The sequence below is a fragment of the Siniperca chuatsi genome, linkage group LG7 (genome assembly GCF_020085105.1).
Source record: "Siniperca chuatsi isolate FFG_IHB_CAS linkage group LG7, ASM2008510v1, whole genome shotgun sequence".
Taxonomy (NCBI): domain Eukaryota; kingdom Metazoa; phylum Chordata; class Actinopteri; order Centrarchiformes; family Sinipercidae; genus Siniperca; species Siniperca chuatsi.
This window is the reverse complement of record NC_058048.1, coordinates 22,423,269-22,444,964: the sequence shown is the minus strand read 5'-3', so window position 1 is coordinate 22,444,964 and position 21,696 is coordinate 22,423,269. Positions and strand designations below refer to the sequence as shown.

Genomic DNA, 21,696 nt, shown 5'->3' with positions numbered 1-21,696 from the left:
GCACATTTCCTTTTACCTCATACACAGATCGATGTTGGTGTGACTTCGCTGCGAGGGAGCTAAATGGGATCATTGTCAAGAGAGCTACAGTAACACATGTCATTCTGTCTGGAAGTTTCTGAAATGAGAGAAAGATGTAAAACTGCAGATGCAGTCATAGTGGGTGTGTTAAACAGTAAACTGAGGAGAAATATAACTACAAATAACTGTTTCTACAATAAAGCCGAAAATTATAAAACACCGGTTATCCACAAGTGACACAACCATCTCAACTTCATCTGTCATCACAACTGTCAACTTGTCGTGACAAGATCCAATCTGTCCATAAGTGTATAACTTGTTTTTACTGTAAACATGAACTTTGATAGGAAAGGTCTCACAGGAGCTCCTCTGAATCTACTTTGCTTATTTAAGTCAGCTTTTGAACAATTAAGATTCTGGCTCTGTGCCACCTAATGTGGAACCCAAGTTATCTATTATTTCATGAGTAAAGAGAAAAGCTTCACACTCAGTCAACCATGGTGTCTGTCTTGTCCCCCTATGATTGCTTAAAGCACCTACAGTTACCTTCTTTGTATAGTCATCGGACATGACTCTCTATTCCAGTAAACCAAAATCCCTGAAAAGCTGCTTTGTATCCTGTTTATGTTATCAAATCCGGCAAAATTTTTGGCTGATGATACATAATCTACTTCAGCGGTTCCCATTAACTGAGAGTTTACAAGATAATAAAAGGGATGAGAAAGAACAAATTCTGTTTGTTGATTTTTCTCTAAATTTTTGATTTATTTCTTGTGAAAGAAGACATACTGTCACCTCTTCAGGCGGTTAAAAATGCTTCATATTAAACAATTCAAAAAGATTCAAGTCTGCTAGTGGCTCTGTGAGGCTGTATTTAGGTGCAGTGGTGCTTTAAACTAAATGCTAGCATTTGCTGATTAGCACTAAACACAAGTACAGCTGAGGCTGATGGGAACGCTATTAGTTTTGAAGGTATTTGATCAGAAACCAAAGTATCGGATGAATAGAAAATTTGACCCGATGATGGCACTAAAGGAAAAGTTAAGGGATCATCAAAGTCACCGGATGGCAATCCGTCCAATATTTGTCAAGACATTTCACTCAGGACCTCAAGGATCATGAAAGCCAAAGACACATCATCTGGGAACCATGAATGTCTGTACAAAATGTTGTGCCAATCCATCCAGTAGATGTTCAGATGTTTCATAAGATAAGTTAAAATAATTCTGACCTGCTGGTGGAGCTACATGAAATGTCAGGGGATCACCAAAGTCATTTGGATTCATCCTGTGGGGACCATGAATATGTGTACCAAATTTTATGGCAAAACATCCAATAGTTGACGGGACATTTCACTAAAGGCCAAAAATGTCAACGTTATGGTGACGCTAGAGGAAAAGTTCATGGATTACCAAAGTCAGTAGGATGTATCTACTGGGAACCATGAATATATATAAAAATGTTCATGTCAATACATCTAATAGCTGTTGAGATATTTCAGTCTCGACCAAAGTGGTGGACAGACCCACTGACAGACAGCTACGCCATTACAAAAAATTACTCTTTGGTTTAATCGCTCTCAACTCTTGTCATGAGAGGTCACAATTAGAGTTTCTTTTCATGGGCCAAAAAGGTTTGGTAACCACTGGTCTACTTCATATAAAAACACTCGAGCTTTGCACAGGTGATTCATTTTGAAAACCTAGACTGGAAATTTAATTTTGAAAACATTTTCTAAGGCCGGCTCCCCCCTCACTGCTCCACCAGTGGACTCTGGACCTCTGTCTCCACGCTCCTCTGCTCATCCCTAAAATTAATTCATCCGCACATCTCTGTCCCTCCAACACCACATTAACCCCGACCACAGGAGGCATCCTGTTGGAAAAAAATGTCCCTCTCTGGCTCCACGGTGAACATCAGTTTGACCTTTCCACTCTCTCTCTGCTCTTTTCCCACCCTCACATTCAAGCTCCTTGTTTTACTGTTGTACTATCTAGATTTCAACACATGCTGCATGCTCATACTGCTGAATGATCTCCAGGACTCAACAGAAACCAACCAGGTGTTACAAGTGGGCAGAAAAGATTTCAAGCAAGTATCAGGGTGTCAAAAACATTAGATTCTCCATCTGGGATATGATAAATTAACATAAAATTAAGCCTCCCCGCTCTCTAAACATGTCAGTTGTTGCCATGCATTTGTGAGGAAGACTCATTTCAGAGGGTCACGCCACACTGGCTGCTTTCTGGAGGACAGAGAAACTGTAATTGGGGACCATTAGCTGTTGCCCAAGACCAGTCATGCAGGGTCAGTTTGTAGATTGAGACATGGTGACTGCACAGTCCCACCGCCTGTATCAGTGTCCCCTACCTGTGTGACTTCCCCACCCCTCCTGACCTCCCCGACCTCCCTGACCAAACCCCCTGCATGACCCCCTCAGTCCCAGCCCCCCCACACACACCGCACACATACCTCGCCGTGTCCTTTGGTTTTTGCGTTGTCCTCAAACAGACCTTGAGGCCCAGCTAGACCCAACAGCAATCAAATAAAAACTCACTTTTATAACAGCTTAAAAATTATGTCGGAGCAAGCTAAATCCATGTTACCTGACAGCACCTGCAATGCTTTGTTTTCAGCCAGGATTAGTTTTATCTTACCTCTGGTTGAAACCTGAGCAGTTGCAACCGTACCTATGAAACATTTCCAATAAATGAAAAGTTAGGAATATGGAGAACACCAAAATACTGTAATTCAATACTGATTGAATGATTTCATGTAGAAATTACAATTATCATGATTACAATAATGAAAATTGTTTATGAGAGTGAGTTTATTAACTTAAGTATAATTCCTTAAAAATTGTTAATTATTGAGCATTCACTGACAAACAACTAAGATAAGAAAAACCAAGCTAAACAAAGCTAAGCTAAGCTCAACTAAACTAAGCTAAGCTAAGCTAAGCTAAGCTCAACTAAACTAAACTAAACTAAACTAAACTAAACTAAGCTAAGCTAAGCTCAACTCAACTAAACTAAGCTAAGCTAAGCAAAGCTAAACTGTTAAGCTAAAGTGAGCGAAGCTAAACTAAACTAAATACTAATTTAAACTAAAACCAAACTAAGATAAGCTAAACTTAATTAAACTAATCAGAGCTAAGCTAAGCTAATTGCTAAACTAAACTAGACTAAATAAAGATAAACTAAGCTAAACTAAGCTAAACTGAAAACTGAACTAAGCCGCTAAACTAAATTAAACTAAACTGTACTAAGCTAACATAGATAAGATAAGCTAATTACTAAACTAAACTAACACTCACATGATGAAAGCTAACAATATAACAATTACAAAACAAATATACAGAAAATGAAATTGAAATACTTTCTGCTCATACATAAACAATTCTTAATCTGTATAATAAACACAAAAAAACTAAAACAGAAACAGAACTTCAGTGTTCAAAGTTATCTCGTCCTTGTGTTCTCAATACAATGCAAAATCTTGTAATCTTAATAAGTGCCGAAACAAAATGAGCAATATTTGAGTAATGAAGTATTGATTACTCTCATATCATCTGCAAACTCCACACAAAATGTACGTGAGCTCTGAGCTCATTATTAAACTCTTTTAACAAGAATGATGAAGACATGTAGTTTTATAGGAAAGAAGCCGTGCATGTGCCTAAAACACCTCAACACTACAAGAAAACAATAAAAACACATCTTAACAAAGCACTTAAATCAATGTTGAGTCTTGGTAACTTCAGTTTCTAAAAAGAAGTGGGGAAACTGCTCATAGAGTAGGCTAAGTTACATAACATTTTTTCAATGCAAATCAACTTTTTGTGTAATTTCCTTCATTTTCTTAATTCCTCATTCTGTCTTGCCTCAAGATAAAGACATTTGCTCCAATACAAACAATAAAAACAGGCATTTATCTCCAGTGATAGAAAGTCCCACTTGACTTGATCTTAATAGCCTACAAGGACAAAATGGTTTGTTATCGCAAACATTTTTTGCAGTGCAGAAGCCCCCTGCAGCCACAGAGCCAGTCAGTGAAGCCAGAGTTTCACAGTCCCTCTCATAAAGAGCTGCCCTGCTTTATGGCCCTATTGCCCAACGTCACATGCCTTCAGTACTGGGATATGATCTGAGATAAGGCAAGAAAGTACCGAAATAAGTCTCACTCTCCTCCTTCCTTCCACTGCTCATTCAAGTAAATGAATGAGATGGGGAAAGTTGAAGTTTGGTTTTCAACCTTTGCAGCAAAGACAATAAATAAAAAGTCTACTGAATGAAAGGAAGGATTGTGTCTCATTATTTCTTCATATAAAGTGAGAAGTGGTTTTGAAACTGAGACCACTTCTTTAGAAGATATCAAAGAAGTCTGAATCACTGAGATGCCCTTATTGCTTGCTAAGTTTTATAAATCATGTCTTTATGATAAGCTGATTACCTTATCCTTGACAGCAGCACACAGCGAGGGCAGTAAAGGCGCAGGATTACGAGGTGATGGTCCATAAAGGGTTTGGCTCAGATAAGATGGTTTGTGAGAGTGAGAGACAGGACTGGTGACTTTAGGGCAACAGAAACCAGGTTTTCTCATTGACAATGAGGCTGACCCCGCCACATATTACTGTAAAACACCTGAATATGTGGTCACATTTTTTGATTAGGGATCATGAAGTTCAGTTTTTCCAGGAGCAAACTTTTGTTTATGTGTCTCCAGTAGTGTCTGTGCAGACAAGGTCATAAAAATATAGCGGCCCATGAAAGGCAGCCATTTCAACCTTTAACCTGCTTCTCACTTAGTCATGCAGGATGTTTGCTAAGATCTGGTGACTTTAAAACTGAGTGTTATGTACTTGTTTGCATAAGTATGTTTTTATGTTTGCTTTGTCATTTAAAAAAAACCCATTTGACACCATTTTCCTGAAATTTTAGTCAGTCTGATTAACTTTATGTCTACTTTGTTGTGCCAACAGTCACAATGAAATGCCTCCCCGCTGATGTCCACCTTTCTAATCTTCAGAATGGCTCTATTAATGATCCTAATGGCATATGAGCGATACCCACACCTGAGTGAAACTGCACAGGGTGACTGCTTCAGCAACTTCCCGTATTGCAATGCAAACCTTCATAGCTGCACTCCATTCAGAGGAAACCATTAGAACAAACTGCTCTCGGGTGCAGCAAAGCAGACCGGACACCATCATTTATGAACCAAATCACCTCTGGGTGCCCTACGCAAGGACAAAGCACAAACTGTCTGCATGCAAACTCTCCCATCCGTCACACACAGAGAAACAGTAAAGTTCTGAAGACATGGAGGAATTAAAAAATGCTTTTTCATCTGTTTGCATTCCAGTCTAATCAGTAACTATTAATAGCATGTAGTAGGAGAACTCTAAGTTTCCCTGTACACATGGGAAGGTTTTCTGCAAAACTTCCTGTTGCATTTCATTTTTAAATTTTATTGGGAATAATTCTCTATACTGCAATAATTTAGTGGTCGTCCAAAGGTAGTAACGTAAGCTCTATGTACATGGCATCATATCTACAATATTATGAGCTGTGCAATCACTTTAACTTGGTACAATGTTGTGATGTAGCAGGTTGTGAATTTCACAAGAGAAGAAACAAACCACCTGTGGAAAGACTTATTTCAGTAGTTACACTACATTCACTAATTTACATTATTTTATACTGAATATCTCTTCATTGTCATTTCTCACTCTTCTTATCAGCTCATCAAATTAACATTTATATCCATGACATGTTAAGTTGTGAAGGGCAAATGTTTATGGTTTGATGACTGTTGTTGATACTGAGGTTTATGGCTTTTCACAGAGAAATAAAACATTTTGATATGTAAAAAGCCTACTATAGTAATGTCACACTGAAAATATCCACAAAAATACATCCAATAATGGTCTCATAAACATTAAAAGCTGAATCAAATATTTGCTAAATTCTCATTTGTGCTGAATTAATCAAGCTTTCAATAATTTTACAAAGCATTCAGTTGTATTTCTGCTCTAAAATATTGTGATTATGTCATTTTATAACTATGAGTGACTGGAGCTTTAATTCTAATTCTAGAAAGAAGCATTGTCGAACTTTACGCCAGAGTTTAGACATGAACACTGATTCATCTGGCTCCTGCATTCATATCAAAAAACAAAAAGAGAGCCAAAAAGAAAAAGAGAGATCGGTCATAAAGAGAAAGGTCTCCCTCTTGTGGTCAAAATGCAGAAGTGCATCAAAGCAAACAACAGGAGGCAAGACTCAATGAGCATTTCTGATTGACCAATCAAAAGACTAATTAGCTTCACAATATGTTCTAAACAAAATAATTTTAATCATAATAAATCAAATTATAGTTCAATAGTTGAAAAATGATGATCTTTGGCTATGAAACAACCAAAGGATTTGGACACACCATTTCATTTGTCTGGATTGTTAAAACATTTTACAGGAACACTAACAATGAGCAGGTTAACTGAATTAATATTAAACAGAGATTACAGCTAGTGCACTTCTCATTTATCAGGTGCATCAAAGAGGTTCTTATCTACCTATTTCATTCTCCTTATGTAGATTTCAATAATCTATCTATCTATCTATCTATCTATCTATCTATCTATCTATCTATCTATCTATCTATCTATCTATCTATCTATCTAAGCTTTCATACTACAACTTTTTACTTTAAAGCAAGACTGTTTTCCTGCATAAGGACAAACAGTTATGTAACACTGTGAAACGGTTATAATGCAGTAATGTATATTATGTAAGGAAAAGAAAAAAATCATGTCATTCAGATTCACAGATATTCCACATAAGTACTTCATTTTAGAAAAACCTTCACCTGATTTCATGTTTCGTCCTCCAAAAGCATATTAACATAGAGCCTCGACAAAAATGTAAGCAGGTCAGTGGATGTGAAGGCAACATTCAGTGTAGATGTGTTTTAAATTTGTGTTATTTAGTGTCCATGAGTTTCTATATGTCTACAGCTATACAGCATTCACACTTTGTACCTTAATTCTGCAGCTTCCAATGGAAATCAACATTGACCAATATACGTCATATAAGTGGAGACAATACAGGAAGACAGGTTCACTCTTATATCTGTATTGTTCCCATGTGATCTGTATGTTAATAGATCAGCACTCATGTCCTTGGTAAAAGAAATAATACATAGCTTCTGATGCCCTTTTCCGTTTTTTTTAACCACCAAACACACAGCAGTCATGAGTGTAGAGGAACATATTTTCATTTTCAAGGATTTTCATGCAATGACGCCTTCAAAGTTGATTTCCCCCAGACAATAAAAATATGTACTTCAACCTACACACCATGTCCAGTTGCTGCTATTAACATATTCATGTGGCACTTTTTTTTTCTCCCTTTTTCATCGACATCCCTGATGTTTGAGTCTGAGTCATTTGCCTCCTTGTTATGCCAGTGTTAAGTCCGCCCACTGGTCATCTCATAGTCTATGAGGCATCTGCAGAGAACAAACATTCACCACATCAATGAGAGCAACGCTTTCAAACAAAGCAGGAGCGTATTTTCAGCCAGAGGCAAAAAAACAGTGTGTTTGGTGCAATTCAGGTTATTCAAATGTTTTTCAGACCAACCATGTGAGGAGCTGAATAGAGCCATTTGAGACCATATGGAGAAAAACTATGCCGCAATAAAAGGATGTTTTTAAGATCTGCATTTGAATTTTTAATGTCTGATGAAAATTGAGCAGTGTGAAATCGAGCTGGATTTCCCTTAACACCAAAATAAAGTTATCACTTCGAAAACGGTTTGACAACAATATATTTTCCACAACAAAGCAGAAGCAGAAATCTTCAATCTGATTCATCCATCCAAGTTTTAAGGCCACAATTCAGACACATAAATCATCTAAATGATCAAACTTAATGTTTAAATCTTCCTGAAGACATAGTACTTCTTTGTCCAGTCAATTATTTATGCGATCTACATGTGAATGTGCTCTGACCATGAATTACAGATCCGTGTGGGAAGATGGATGAAGGTGGCCAAAGGCTACAGAATGAAAGAGAAGCAGGCAGGTATGTGTGTGTGTGTGTGTGTGTGTGTGTGTGTGTGTGTGTGTGTGACGAGCATCTGACGCACTTCTGTTTAAAATGTGAGTGAATACACATGTGAAACCATTATGGTACATCTTTTTTTTCTTTACATTAGTCAGTATGTCTGGGAAACAGGCCGAACAGGCAGAATAAAAGCTTTGATTCCTGCAAGTGAATCCCAGGACATTAACGGGTCAAACTCGTTTTATAATATTTAGGCAAAGTGTTCCAGTTAACTCCACGGAGTATCTTATTTCACTCACTTTGACCTCAGTCTGTCTCTAGAAATTATTCATTAGTCACTTGCCCTTTAATTTGTCTGCTTTCTCAGCTCTACTGGCTCTGCATGCTCATGTTTCTACAGATTTCCACTTACAGACATCACATAACTTCAACACAAACAACATGACACAAGTGACACTTTGCTCCTGCTGCTTTTGTCAATGAGAAAACAACAACAATGAAATAGCAGAAAATATCTCCACTGTTGCTCATATTGCAGGTTGTATTGCAATCACGATTTGAAAGAAAACATAAAATCTGCCATTTGTCTATAATCACATTACATTGTAATGCACACCATTACATCAGCCCTGATCCTGACACATAATCTCTGGATTGAAGCTGAGGTCCAACTTCTGCTCCTGTTTGTCGTCTTCAGCCATGAGCCATGTGTACACAAGTTTTCATGCTGCCAACCAAACACCAGCAGCTCTGCTCACTGAGCTCACTCTGACTGGAGGTTTGCTTATCGGTGATGTCAGCTCATGGAGTATTTAAACATGGCTCTAGATGGCACATTGTTGGACGCCACTGGTTTGTGCAGCATTGATGGGAAAACAAAATAAAACAAACTATTCTACAAGGATTGGGATGTTACAACTTGGGAGGCAAAAACATTATGATTAGTCTGAATGTAGTGGATAATTATGATTTGTAATACTCTAGACATAAAGTGGTACTTCCATAATGTTGGGGGAGTTACGATATATACGATAGATATTTTAAAAAAGAATGGTCAACCTCAGCAGCATGGGTAAAAACTGATGCCCCTGAGGTCGAGTTACCCTCACTTCTAGTCGCTATACATGGGTTTTATCTCCAAAATAGCTGGATCCTACATTTCCCGTAATGCAACTTGAAAGCATCTTTTTGTTAGACGATTCCTGCCTGGTAAACGCTCACATTTTTCAAACTGCAAACACCCAGTTTAAAGTATAAAAGACTTGCAGGCTTTCTGTCAAAAAATTTTTGGTCTCAAAGTTGATATAATCCTGGTGACATCATCAGGGTTATTTTATTGATTCTATAATTATTTATTCATATTTTAGTATTTGGGGCATTTTACATTGCATTGCACATGTATACATCCACTCCATGTATGTCCATTCAATATTTATTTTTCTTTACATACAGAAACACTTGACTTGTATATAGACATTTTACTTATGTTGTTGGTCAGTGGTGCTTTTTATATGTATTTATATATACCTCTATTTTCTCACATACTTGTGTCTATTCTGTGTCTACCTGTCTATTCTTTACTTTTATTTGTTCAGCTGTGTTGTCCTTCTTCTTAGCTTTTATGTCTATTCCAGTACACTGAGAGCAATGAAAAAAAAGGAGTCACTTTCCTTGTATCCTTGTATGTGTACACATTCTTGGCCAATAAAGCTGATTCTGATTCTGAATGTCAGCACCATAATTCCTAGTCAACCAGGTAGGTGATCATCAGGGTTAATTTCTTCTATTTTCCTGTTTTCACAAGCTGGGTAGTACACCACATTTAATAAATTACTGAGAATTTGGAAATCTAATTTGTCATTACTACGAGGCTTACTATTATTCATTTTCATGGTAAGTCTGACATGGCTTGAATGCAGCATCAGTGTATCACACAGATGAGTGTCTTGTTGACCCTTAAGTGTAACCAGCACAACACTACAACAAAAACTGATGTCACAGTTACATGGTTTGTGCTCCTCATCTCTCAGAGAAGGCCTCACACACATGTTGCTATGGACTGTTTTTCACACAAGACCACTTGAGCCTTGGTTGTTCAGCATAAACACAATGAATCCAACACTATAGACATACTGTGATGTCTTGCAGCTTTAACACATTAACCTATGCAGTATGTTCTTCTCTTTATTATCCATTTTCCATCAGTCAGCTTGCACTGTATGCATTTCTGTTGTTCCATTTACTGTCTATTTCCATGTTTGCTTTTTTTTACAGGTTCGTCACATAATGCAACTGTACAATTAGAGAAAGCATCATGGTCCTTTTAAAAAAAAATTACTAGATATGTCTCACGGTCTTAATCTGTTTCGAACCTGCAGTTGTAGTGAACCTCTTGCAGAAGGTGCATATGAGAATATGTGAAATTTGAGGAACTATCAGATATTGGTAACAGCTTTAATAATATATTGGTGTATTTGAAGTGTCTACATAAGGTATGTTACGTGACCTGAATTTCCATGAACTAAAAAGAGACCAGAGCGGCAGCTCACAATTATTTTCATTATGTATTTATGTGTCAATTTAGCAATTTGATTAATAACTAAAATTTCAGAAAATAGCAAAAAAAAAGGTCCAAGGTGATTTCCTCAAATTGTTTGTTTTGTCCCACAACAAAAACTCAAATATATATGATTTACAATGGTACAAAAATGGAGAAAAGCAGCATATTCTCACATTGGGGAAGCTAGAATTTTTTGCTTTCAAAATTGAAGTACATTATAAAACGCACCCTTGCTCAGTTCAATACACTGAACAGTTTAGCTGCTACAACCTTACTTGGTCTGAAATGACCAGTAGCTTATGGTGGCTAATGTGAGCGAGCAAACTTTAGCTATTGCTGTGTAATTGGTACCCACTCTTGTCTACTCCTGTTAAGCTACAAGTTAGCATTTGCCACCATACCATAATTGCTGTTTGTGGACAGTAGCTATGCTGTTTAGCAAAAGCTTAATAGCCTCGCTCTATAGGAATGCTTTGACATTTTGGGAAATATGCTTATTCGCTTTCTTGCTGAGAGTTAGATGATAAGATTGATACCACTCTTGTGTCTCTACATTAAATATTAAGCTAGCGCCAGCAGCTTATTAGCTTAGCTTAGCACAAAGACTGGAAATGGGGAAACAGCTAGAGATATACAAACAAGATATGACATGTTAATTATTGAGCTTTAGAGGCGTTGGTTGGCAGATTTTCTTACCTTTGAACAGGGCCAGGACAGTGGTTTCCCCCTTTCCAGTCTTTATGCTAAGCTAAGTTATCCGGGTGCTGGCAGTAGCTTCATATTTAATGAACAGATGAGAGTGATATCAATCGTTTCATCTAGGCTGTGCCTTCACTCTGTGTGAGTGTGTGTGAATGAGTTAGCTTCTTTGTAATGATGAGCAGTTGGCACCTGCCATCAGTGTGTGAAAGTGTGTGAACGGGGTGAATGACATGTAGTGTGAAGCGCTTTGAGTGGTCGGAAGACTAAAAAGATGCTATACAAGTACAGTGTATTTACCATTTACCATCTACCATCTAACTCTTGGTAAGAAAGCAAATAAGCATGTTTCCCAAATTATCTAACTATTCCTTTAAATATGAAGCTACAGCCAGCAGCCGGTTAGCATAGCGTAGCAGAAAGACTGGAAACAGGGTTCTGTGCAAAGAAAAAAAAAATCCTCCTACCAGTACTTCTAAAGCTTGCTAATTAACATGTTATATCTTGTTTGTTTAATCCGTACAAAAAAACCCTCCAAAATTTAAAAACATCTTTTTACCTTTGGACCCATTCGGTTGCTGGCGGTAACTTCCTATTTACTGTACAGACATGAGAGTAATCAGATCAATCTTTTCAGCGGACTAGTGGCAAGAAAGCCAATAAGTGTATTTCGACCTTCCTTCTTTTAAGTAAATAATTCATTTTCAAAAGTGTTGTAGATTCATTTTCTGTCCATCAACCAGTCAATTAATGTTTTCAGCAAGGAAGGGGCAATGACAAAATAAAAGGCCACAGTGTAATAAGTCAACAATTAATTTTTATTTTATCGTGTTTATACGATTTTGGTTCTGTAGCAACCTACTGGATAACTCTAATGAAGTGCAATTGTACTCAAGCCGGTTACAGTTGAGAGCAATGACAGGCACACGTTTTGTGCAAATTTAACAGCATCGGAACGGCTCCTACATATACACAGCAAAAATGCATGCCAGAGGAAAACAATACTAAATCAGTTTACATTGACAGTAATCAGGAAGACTTCCCCATGAAAACAATGTCTATCCAAACTAACACTTGAGAGATACACATTTCACCCATTGTTGGATTATGGGAGGGAAAAACTGAGTAAACATTCAGTCTTTACGCACAACGAGAAATGTGTGGTGTTATCCAACTACACAGATTAAATCCCTCCAATCTGTCTCACCAAAGAACACATTTCATCAGAATCCAAACATTGTGCATTGCCATTTCAAACTAATTATATTGACATGACGAAATGAAAACCCTTAATCAATGCGCTAGACAAGAGATACACCTGCTTGCAGTTGCTTTAAGAAGTCCCAACTCCACCAAATGCTTTGTCTTTCCTGCGTGTCTGGCAGTACGCTGGCAATGCAAAAAATAAAGGTTGGGGGTAATGCAACTTGAAGGTATCACAAGCCACACAACACGACACAACCATCTGAAACACAGGGGTGTTGGTAGCCTTGGTAGAGTTGACTGCAGATGGGTTTTTTTTTTTTAAATCTAAATCACCTTCCGAACCTGCATTATAGCAATTACTGGGACAAGACACACATTGGCTCAGTCCAATATCTACATACTCAAAAGTGAAAGTTAAATAAATGATTTAGCTTCAAGATGAGCTTTCGGAAATGATTAACCTCCAAACATGCAGAAACACAAGATTTTAAGACTGAAATCTAGGTAGGTGAGTTGGGAGATTTTGGTAACCAGTCTGTAGTGTTATTATTCGGACATTACAGGCGAAGGTCTGTGTGTGTGAGCTTTATTTGCTCTATCGTCCTTCACAGTGTAAATTTAAGAGCTGACAAACTAAACGTCCCTGGAAATGCTTGCACTGGTGTGTGTTGGTTCCAAAATGTCAAGTGTGTTGGATGTTGTGACATCTTTTTCTGAAAAGCGGCTGTTAACATTTCACATCTGTTGGGGATTCTATTTTTAAATCCAAAACGTTAGTTTTGTATATGCATCTAAAGCCAACATAATGGCTTTAAATTAAGTAAGATAGCAGTGATAAAGTGAACTCATGCTGTATGTTCTCCCGGAGACCACAGGAGGCCGTGAAGTAACTCATTCGATTATTTTGCCCCATTAACCAACTTCTTTTGAATTGGCCACATGTTAAAATCTTGATAATGTATTGTTAAACTGGTGCACACAGTATGATTTTACCTTCTAAACCGACAGATGGAGTCTCATAACTGGGTCTGGCAATGCCACTTGTGAAGGAAAGCAGATGCACCACTACATTCTACAGCTTTCCTTTATTATACAATCAAGGGCCACGTTGAAATCTTTTACAACCTAGAATTTAAACAGCATCAACAAAAACTACTTCAGTTGCATTCAAATGGCAACTATCGAAAAGTAAACTTATTGTAACATACATATTAAATAGTGTATAGTCCATGCAATTGCGCACGGCCGGGTTTTGCATCATTATGGTATGTCGTTATTAGTGTATGGGAGACATCAGCCACCAGTGCATTTCCGATTTAGGTTCAGGGAGAAAAACTCCTCAACACCCATCAGAAACCTCTCAGCCAGACTTGAAGAGCAATATGGCCACTTGGCCCAAGTAGAAGTAAATGAAATGCTTTGTCTCGTGGGTGACGTAGCTGCCGAAGTTCCTCCCGACGATGCAGTGCCAGGTGGGGTTATACTTCTTGTCAAACTCCTGAAAAGGTCAAAAGAAGATGATTAGTGTACGCCAAATCACAATACGGAACCAACGGCTGCAATCTACAAATCCTGCCTTACATGTCACCACAAAAGGCTGTAGCTACCTTTGAGGATACTGAGGTAATGTCGGCAACTTTTATTTAAATTTTTTCAGAAATGAATCTGCTTGATTATTTTCTTAATTAATCGATTAAGTATTTCAGGTATAAAATATCCCAGAGCCCAAGGTGAAAAACTGCTTGTTTTATTCGACTAACAGTCTAAAACCCAAAGATATTAAGTTTACTATCATATATGAAAAAAAAGAAACATCAAATCCTCACATTTGAGAAGCTGAAACCAGCAAACGTTTGGTATTTTTGATTGGAAAATGATTGATAAACAACTAGTCAAAAAAAGTAGCTGATAATAATCATTTCAGTGACTAAATTATTTAATTCACTGATCATTTCAGCTCTAGTCCGTAGGAGTTTGGGTGTTAATAATTTTTAGGCCAATAAATAAATAAGAAACATTTGTATTGATCCCAGGGATTTAAAAAAAGCAAATTAAAATAAATATACAGGATCCAAAAGGCTTTGAAAATGTTTTTATCTTCACTAATTTTTTCTTGTTTAAAATGGTTTGTCATTTTTAAATCTGTTATTTTTTCACTTTTTATCTGTTCTATTGTTTTAATCATTTTTATTTTTTGCGTGTATTTGTCTCCAATTGTTTAACTTTTATATTTGTCACATGTAAAGCACGTTGAATAGCACTAACCTGTATGAAAGGTGCTATACAAATAAAGTTTGATCCTCATGTTGGGAAATCAGTTTACATAAAACAACATAAGAGATCTTTTTTGGTGTGTGGTCGAAATGTTCGTAAACACGAAGCATGGGGGGGGGGGGGCTCGTGGACTCGTGACCTCAGTGATTAAAAAAAAAATAAAAAATCCTGGCTACGGCCCTGAACATAAGAGCCTCGTCTCCACAGTGACCAAAAATAGATGTGAGAACAAAAAAGGCTCTGAATTTGCAGATCATGTGCCAATGATGTAAGCTCACAGGGCTCTACTTGGATCCATCCGTGCGCCCGTCCTGTCTCACCTTCTTGATGTAGGCTGCGATGTCCTTCTCTATGTTGTACTTCTCCATGGCCTGGGTGGCACAGTCCACCGCGTCCTGCTGCATGTCCTCGGACATGTCTGCGTTCTTGATCACAGCTTTCCTGTCAGTCATGGTTGAGGGTGATGATGATGCCTGCTGAGGAAGAAAAGGGAGCACGTTCACACAGACATACTGCACTGAAAATTAACACCGCACGTGGTGATGGGGATGGTTTAGGCCAGCCAGATCATCGCAAACACCAATCATACGCAGAAGATTGGACATTTGGCACCGCGTTTTTACATCATTTGCACTGATTCGTAAGCGCAACTTATGCTCGTGTATTTCTATCTATATTCTTAAATACACGATGACTTGAGCGTTGCATAGATTGGCTGCGAAACTTGATACAGGTGGAGTTAAATTACTTGGCAAAATCACTTTCCGATAAAAGCAGCTGCTGCATCAGGAGACCAAAAGTATCAAAATGTATATAATTATCTGCTCAGGCACAATACGCACGCTGTCATACGCGCCAATACAGTCTGCATGTCTAACCAGTCGACATGAATTAACACATACAGTAAAAGCTCACCATCATGAGAGAAACTCGAATCAGAAATATGTTAAGACATGCAAGTCAATCTTTGTCACATTAGGAAAATCTGCAACTCACCTTTTCTTGAGCCGCCTGAAAACACTTCTTTCCCCCCCAAAAAAAAATGTATTTCACCCAACCAAAGTGGGGAGGGGGTGAGGTTTTAGATGATGCTGCGGCTAATTGCTTTTTAAAGATTTACACAATAAGCATGTAGGTAGGTTGGATCTCTGCTGTGCTGCTCCAACAACTCCCCGCCCCTCTGCTGCATGCTGCACGCTGCCATTGGCTGAGCAGCAGCCTCCCCGTATGTTGCAAGCGTTTTTCTCCAGCTCCTGTCTGCCGGCATCTTATTTCCTCCCACAATGCATCATTCACAGTATACACACCACTGACTGTGGGCTAAAAGGAAACGAGACCTTGGTTGTGGGTAGGTATCATTTGGTTGTGTGTACAGGGTTTTTCATCAGTCGCCGTCACAGCTGAGACACACTAGAGCTTTGAATAGTGAACATGATGCACTTGTATTGTGTTGGTGTGTTTTCTAACACATCTACAGCTGCAGCAAGGACATTATAGAACAAAAACAGCCACATTTCTAGCTCTATTGGCTTCTTTACAAACATGACATAATTTGCTCATCAGATAATTTGTGGTTATAAATTCAGGTAATTTGTGGTTATTAAAAAGGTTTCATACAAGCATATATCACATGCAGTGATATCTGGGTGTCAAATAACAACAAACTCAAGTGTCCTTGTTTGAAAATGTTTTATTGAAAATGCTAAGAGAAAAAGTAAGATTAAGCATAATAAAACATACAAACTACTCCCACATAAAACCCCCTCCCAACCTCCCCAATTTTTAATTCCTTCATACCAGGCATCTACGACTCCATCCTTTGATCCAACTTCCTGGTCCTCAGTTTCGTTTTCTTGTAAAATAAAGCCATTACCACTGAAAAACTTTAAATAGGCATGGGGGGGCCTAATAGAAAAAAAAAAGTTGCTCTGGGACTCCCGTAAATTAGTTCTGAATTCAACTCTCATTTGAATCCTGGAAAACTGATCCCGTTCCGAGCATCCATCCTTGCCTATCCCTTCCCTAAATCGATCCACTCATCCAGCTCCAAGGATTGGGATCCACTGAGCCACTCCTCCAATCAAAACCTTGAAATACCAGGAAGAAAATCAGAGGCAGACTGTTAGAATAAAATGTCAAGATTTTTGGGCCTAATTTTTCCATTTTGAGCACTCATGTCAGATCAAGAAAGAAAAAAAATGCCACTGAGCACAAAAACTATCACTCCCTGAAGTTAAAACATTTTAACCAATGAGGACATTTAAGTTAAAAGTGGGACGCTTTTGCAACAAAGTAGTGATTCAGATTTTTTTTTTTTTTTACATTTGACAGCAAAGATGTTACACTTACATCACAACACTTGATCTAGGACTGCTTATTCTGTCACAAGCCGGAGTAGCATGTTAAAAATTTTATATATACATATATATAACAAAGTACAGCACGTATGGCTTTGTTAAATGACATGCATGATATGGCAACCTATCAAAACGTTCAATTTATGGAATATGAAGCGTACCATTGCCTCGACCTGATTGCTCCTCAATTAGATGTCCTATCCTGACCATACAAATGAAATGTGCTCCACAATGGTTTTATTCCAAATCACTTTAATCCTTCTCTTCAGATGTCTAAAGGAAGACACAAGGGTAAAATACAGTTAAGCATTGGGCTCCCCGTCCAAACAGCCCACCCCACATATCCAATGAGAGAAGCTTTTTTTTTTTAAATTAAAAAAAAAAAACAAAACTCAATTTTCAATACTTGCAAAAACATTGAGTGCAGGTTATAACAACTCAACGTTTTTGGAAGTTCAACACAGCACAATTCCTATTGTTGCAAAAATTGAGAGGACAGAAAGGAGAGAGAAAACAAAAAAAAGGACAAAGCAGCTGGAGAGGGTGGGGAAAAGGGCGAAGGGGGGGTACATCTACATACCAAGATCATCCACAAGGACAGCGGGACATGAAATGCAAAAATTAAAAAAATCAATTGCTGACATCTGGAGAAACTCATAAGAGGTAAAAATAGGAGGGTATACATCAAAAGGGCAAAACATTGGTGGTAGAAAGGTTTAGGAACGGGAGCGAGAGCGGCTGTGACGAGGCGAGTAGCGGGGCGATCCTCTGCCACGACCACGGGAATTGCTGCGGCTGCGGCTGGCACTGCGACTGCGGCTCCTGCTCCGGCTGCCACGGCTTCGGGAGCGTGATCTTCCGTAACTTGGGCTGCGGGGACCGTCTAATTTCACACGAATGTAAGCAGTCTCTCCCTGGCAGACACAAGAGAACTTGACATTGAAAAGACAACATTCCTTCCTATGGTGGAAAAACCATAGATGGAAATGAGGGCCAGGTGTGCTGAAGTACTCACCTCGACACAGCAAAGAAACATTATCCATGACAATTAATCAAATCAGTACACATACCTCATGTGAGCGGAATTTGGTGTTGTCCAGCTTTCGAACGGCATAGGTCATGTCTTCCTTGCGCACAAACTCTACAACTCCGGTTCCATCTCTGAAAACGTCAGCGTAGCACACGTCTCCTGCTTCGCGCATGTGGTCCTTCAGGTCCTGCCAGCTGCCGCTCTGAGGGAGTCCTGAAAAACACACAACCAAAAAGTTATGTTAGCTGACGCATGGTTAACTTTCCAGCTTTATTTATATGTGAAAACTTCAACACCCCCCCCCCAAATTGTAGCTGCAGGATTAAGTAACACAGGAGCATTTCTATTTAATTGTTACGGGCCACCAAGACATGTTAAAATGCAAAGAGGTGAAAACCGGATTAGCCTGAAGACACTAAAACAGTTTAACACTAATCTTTGGTGCTCACATCATTAATTTAGTATGACATGTATAACTTAGACTAAGACTGTATGTCTTATTACTTATACTGTGGCATTTATTGGTGATGTGTACTGTACTATTTTGTGCATATTTATTATATTGTATATATAAATTTAGGTTACAATGTTATATTCTATTTGTGGGGTGCCATCTGGCCAGGGACAACAGATGAAAATTGGCCTTCTAGGCAAACACTGGCTGGTTGAATTGCATTTGTTTATATTATTAGCAGTAATATTCCTACTAAAATAATTTGTTTTCTTGCATTGTTTACATCTTGTTTTATCCCACTGGCAATATCCCATGGCTTTACACTTTCAGTGCTTCCCTGCATTAACTCCCAGCTAAATCCAGATTCAAGGGTACATGCACCAGATAAAGGAAGAAGACTTTAACTGGATTGTTTCCATTTGTCCAAAGTAAATGTGACGGACGAAACTAACAGTCACCCAAGTGTTTACAAAATCCACAATGTACATTTACATGCATGATCCATATCTAAAATAGTTTACTGTCCTAAATGTATAGCACACTAGACACCACAACAAACTGGAGCTCAAAACTTAACTATGTTTGTTGCGAGCTTTTCAGCTCTCAAAGTTACACTCAAGAAACATGCGTTCAGCAAAACAATCCTTCAGACAGCAGTCCAAGGGATATGCTTTAATAACCTTCCTGTTAAATAACCAACTAAGTTACAATAAGTGCATGCTTACCCGACACAATGACCCTGTACTCGGAGCGTCTGGACGGAGGCCCGTATCTGCCTCTGGGAGCTCCACCGATCCCACCGAAGCCGCCTCTTGAGCCCCTGCCGCTCCGAGGAAACTCCACACGCAGTCTGTAGCCGTCGTAGTCATAACCATCACGCCCATAGACTGCATCGTCAGCGTCCCTGTTAACAACACGGTACAGTTTACACATTAACACATGGAGGCCAGCAAACCCATGCAGTCACGGACGGCGTCAGCCATGTTACGGCTAGCTTAATCTGGTTTACGTTTGCTAATCGGCCTTGCAGAAGTGCACGCAAGTAGAGTAATTTGGCTTCAGTTCAAAAAACATTATAATCTCTATTAGGAACACATAACGTCAAAACAAAATCGAAACCGAAAGAACACAGGCCACGTTTCGTTATGAGAATATAGAGTCCAGGGAATAGTCGGAGCCCGCGAGTACTGTATGAAGCACACGAGCTGGTTAGCCACACAATGGGACTGCCTCTGGCCTAACAAGCTAGCTAACCGTTAGCTGCTAACCATTAGCTCCTCACCTGGGGTCTTCGAACTCAATAAAGGCGAAAGGCGGTCCCCCTCTCCGGTTCTTCAGGTCGATATCTCGAATTGTCCCGTATTTGTAGAACACGTCTTCCACGTCTTTTGTGCGAATATCAGGAGGAAGATTTCCAACATAAATTCGGCAATCGTTGTTCCCAGCAGGGCCTCGCACAACACCCGACATTGCAGCTAACGGATAGCTCGCTTCTTAAGTTAACCTTAACGGTTGGTTGTTTGCAAGATCCTTAACGGTTGGCGGAGCCACACCGAGTTCACACTCCAAAGCGCTTGCAAATCGTCGAACAGAGAGAAGAAACTAATCAAATACGCGCCGTTTTACTCTGCAATCTGCAGGATATTTACTGGGTAGACAATACTCTGGACGAGGCGCCCTCTAGTCCCGTTCTTCTTCAGGAACCGCGCTCCTTACTGAGGCATTCATGAATACCGGAAACGCTGCAGCCAGAGCTGACACATCCGCCTTACAAAATAGTCCGCCAATTCACCAGCTGTAGTGGTAACAATCAATCATTTCTTCGGTAGTAACAACGTAATAACATGTAACCGTGTCTGATATAATGATATACTGTAACTATGTTTTTATTTATTGGTTTATTTAGAGGGACAGTTCACCCCAAAATCCAAAATACATATTTTCCCACTTACCTGTAGTGTTATTTATCCATCTATTTAGATTGTTTTGGTGTGAGTTGCCGAGTTTTGGAGATATCGGTCGTAGAGATGCATTTTTCGAATATAATAGGACTATATGGCACTCGGCTTGTGGTGCTCAAATCGCCAAAAAAAGACATTTGAAAAACTCAACAGCAATGTCTCTTTCTAGAAATCATGACCCAGTTACTCAAGGTAATCCACAGATTTGTTGTGAGCAGTTTCATGTAGAAACATCTCTATGGCCGATATCTCCAAAACTCAGCAACTGACACCAAAACAATCTAGATGGATAAACAGCACTACAGATAGGAGGAAAAAATAAATGAAAAATATAAATATATATATATATATATATATATATATATATATATATATATATATATATATATATATTTGATTTGGGGGTGAATTGTCCCTTTAAAGGCAGAATGAGTAGGATTTGCAATCATCACTTATGACCCACTAGAAGTGTGTGGTGGTGTCTGTATCTACAGAGACCCTGCACGGCAGTGGGTGTGTAGCCCCCAGCCAATAATAGCGCGCAGGGTGTGAGTAGGCTACGAAAATTGCAGACACAGTGCGGAAACAACGCAAATATCACGAGGCGAAACGCCAAACGAAATTCCAAAATGAGAGTGAATCTGGAGTTGGCTTTCACCTGCTGGCGAGCACTGAAGGAGAGGATGGGGATGAAGAGCGACGTGGAGTGGGCCTGTTTTCTGTTGGGCAAGTAGCTGCCGGCAGTTAGCTTTGTTAGCTTGCTGAAGTATCGGCTTTCCATTACAACAAACGTTACGTTCCAAAAATAGTAGCTAGCAGTGTACGTACACACTAAGTCCTATCATCACCTTTCATCCAATGCAAATAACTTTGACAAAATGACCCTTGAGGTCTGTAGTGCTGAGTTTGAGCTTAGAATCATTTTCTGTCTAACACACAAGCCACGCCGGTTACCATGGCAGTCCCAAACCAGTGCTAGTGTCTGTAATGAGTTGGTATAGCTGACGATAGCTAACATTACTGTTGGCAATGTATTTTTTTTCTAACACTGAAGAACTGATACAGC

At 38.9% G+C, this 21,696-nt stretch overlaps 2 protein-coding genes across 7 annotated transcripts; both read right to left on the bottom strand.

Moving 5' to 3' along the window:
* Positions 1 to 12,145: 12,145 nt before the first annotated feature.
* On the bottom strand, positions 12,146 to 16,019 carry dynll2a (dynein, light chain, LC8-type 2a). 2 transcript variants are annotated; one of them, XM_044203124.1, is made up of 3 exons: positions 15,825 to 16,019; positions 15,149 to 15,301; positions 12,146 to 14,052 (listed from the first exon to the last, which is right to left on the bottom strand). In XM_044203124.1, exons 2-3 carry the CDS (start codon positions 15,278 to 15,280, stop codon positions 13,915 to 13,917), a joined length of 270 nt encoding a protein of 89 aa, XP_044059059.1. In that variant the 5' UTR covers positions 15,281 to 15,301; positions 15,825 to 16,019; the 3' UTR covers positions 12,146 to 13,914. The 2 variants fall into 2 exon arrangements, with proteins under 2 accessions (XP_044059059.1, XP_044059058.1); XM_044203123.1 differs by having other exon boundaries at positions 15,149 to 15,304; positions 15,825 to 16,017.
* A 481-nt stretch (positions 16,020 to 16,500) lies between these two features.
* On the bottom strand, positions 16,501 to 20,422 carry srsf1a (serine and arginine rich splicing factor 1a). 5 transcript variants are annotated; one of them, XR_006378657.1, is made up of 6 exons: positions 19,952 to 20,422; positions 19,395 to 19,573; positions 18,256 to 18,428; positions 17,766 to 18,099; positions 17,347 to 17,458; positions 16,501 to 16,915 (listed from the first exon to the last, which is right to left on the bottom strand). XR_006378657.1 is itself a non-coding variant. In XM_044203122.1 (4 exons), the coding sequence occupies exons 1-4, from the start codon at positions 20,137 to 20,139 to the stop codon at positions 17,902 to 17,904; spliced, it is 738 nt and encodes a 245-aa protein (XP_044059057.1). In that variant the 5' UTR covers positions 20,140 to 20,422; the 3' UTR covers positions 16,501 to 17,901. The 5 variants fall into 5 exon arrangements, 1 of the variants encoding a protein (XP_044059057.1); XR_006378655.1 differs by having other exon boundaries at positions 17,347 to 18,099; XR_006378656.1 differs by having other exon boundaries at positions 16,501 to 17,458.
* Between the last annotated feature and the right edge of the window lie 1,274 nt (positions 20,423 to 21,696).

Coding starts and splice junctions, on each gene's coding strand:
- dynll2a (XM_044203124.1), bottom strand. CDS start 15,280: ATGACTGACAGGAAAGCTGTGATCAAGAACGCAGACATGTCCGAGGAC. Junction 14,053..15,148: donor TCGCAGCCTACATCAAGAAG/GTGAGACAGGAC, acceptor TGACCTTTTCAG/GAGTTTGACAAGAAGTATAA.
- srsf1a (XM_044203122.1), bottom strand. CDS start 20,139: ATGTCGGGTGTTGTGCGAGGCCCTGCTGGGAACAACGATTGCCGAATT. Junction 19,574..19,951: donor ATTGAGTTCGAAGACCCCAG/GTGAGGAGCTAA, acceptor TGTTGTTAACAG/GGACGCTGACGATGCAGTCT. Junction 18,100..18,255: donor CCAAATTCCGCTCACATGAG/GTATGTGTACTG, acceptor TGTGTCTGCCAG/GGAGAGACTGCTTACATTCG.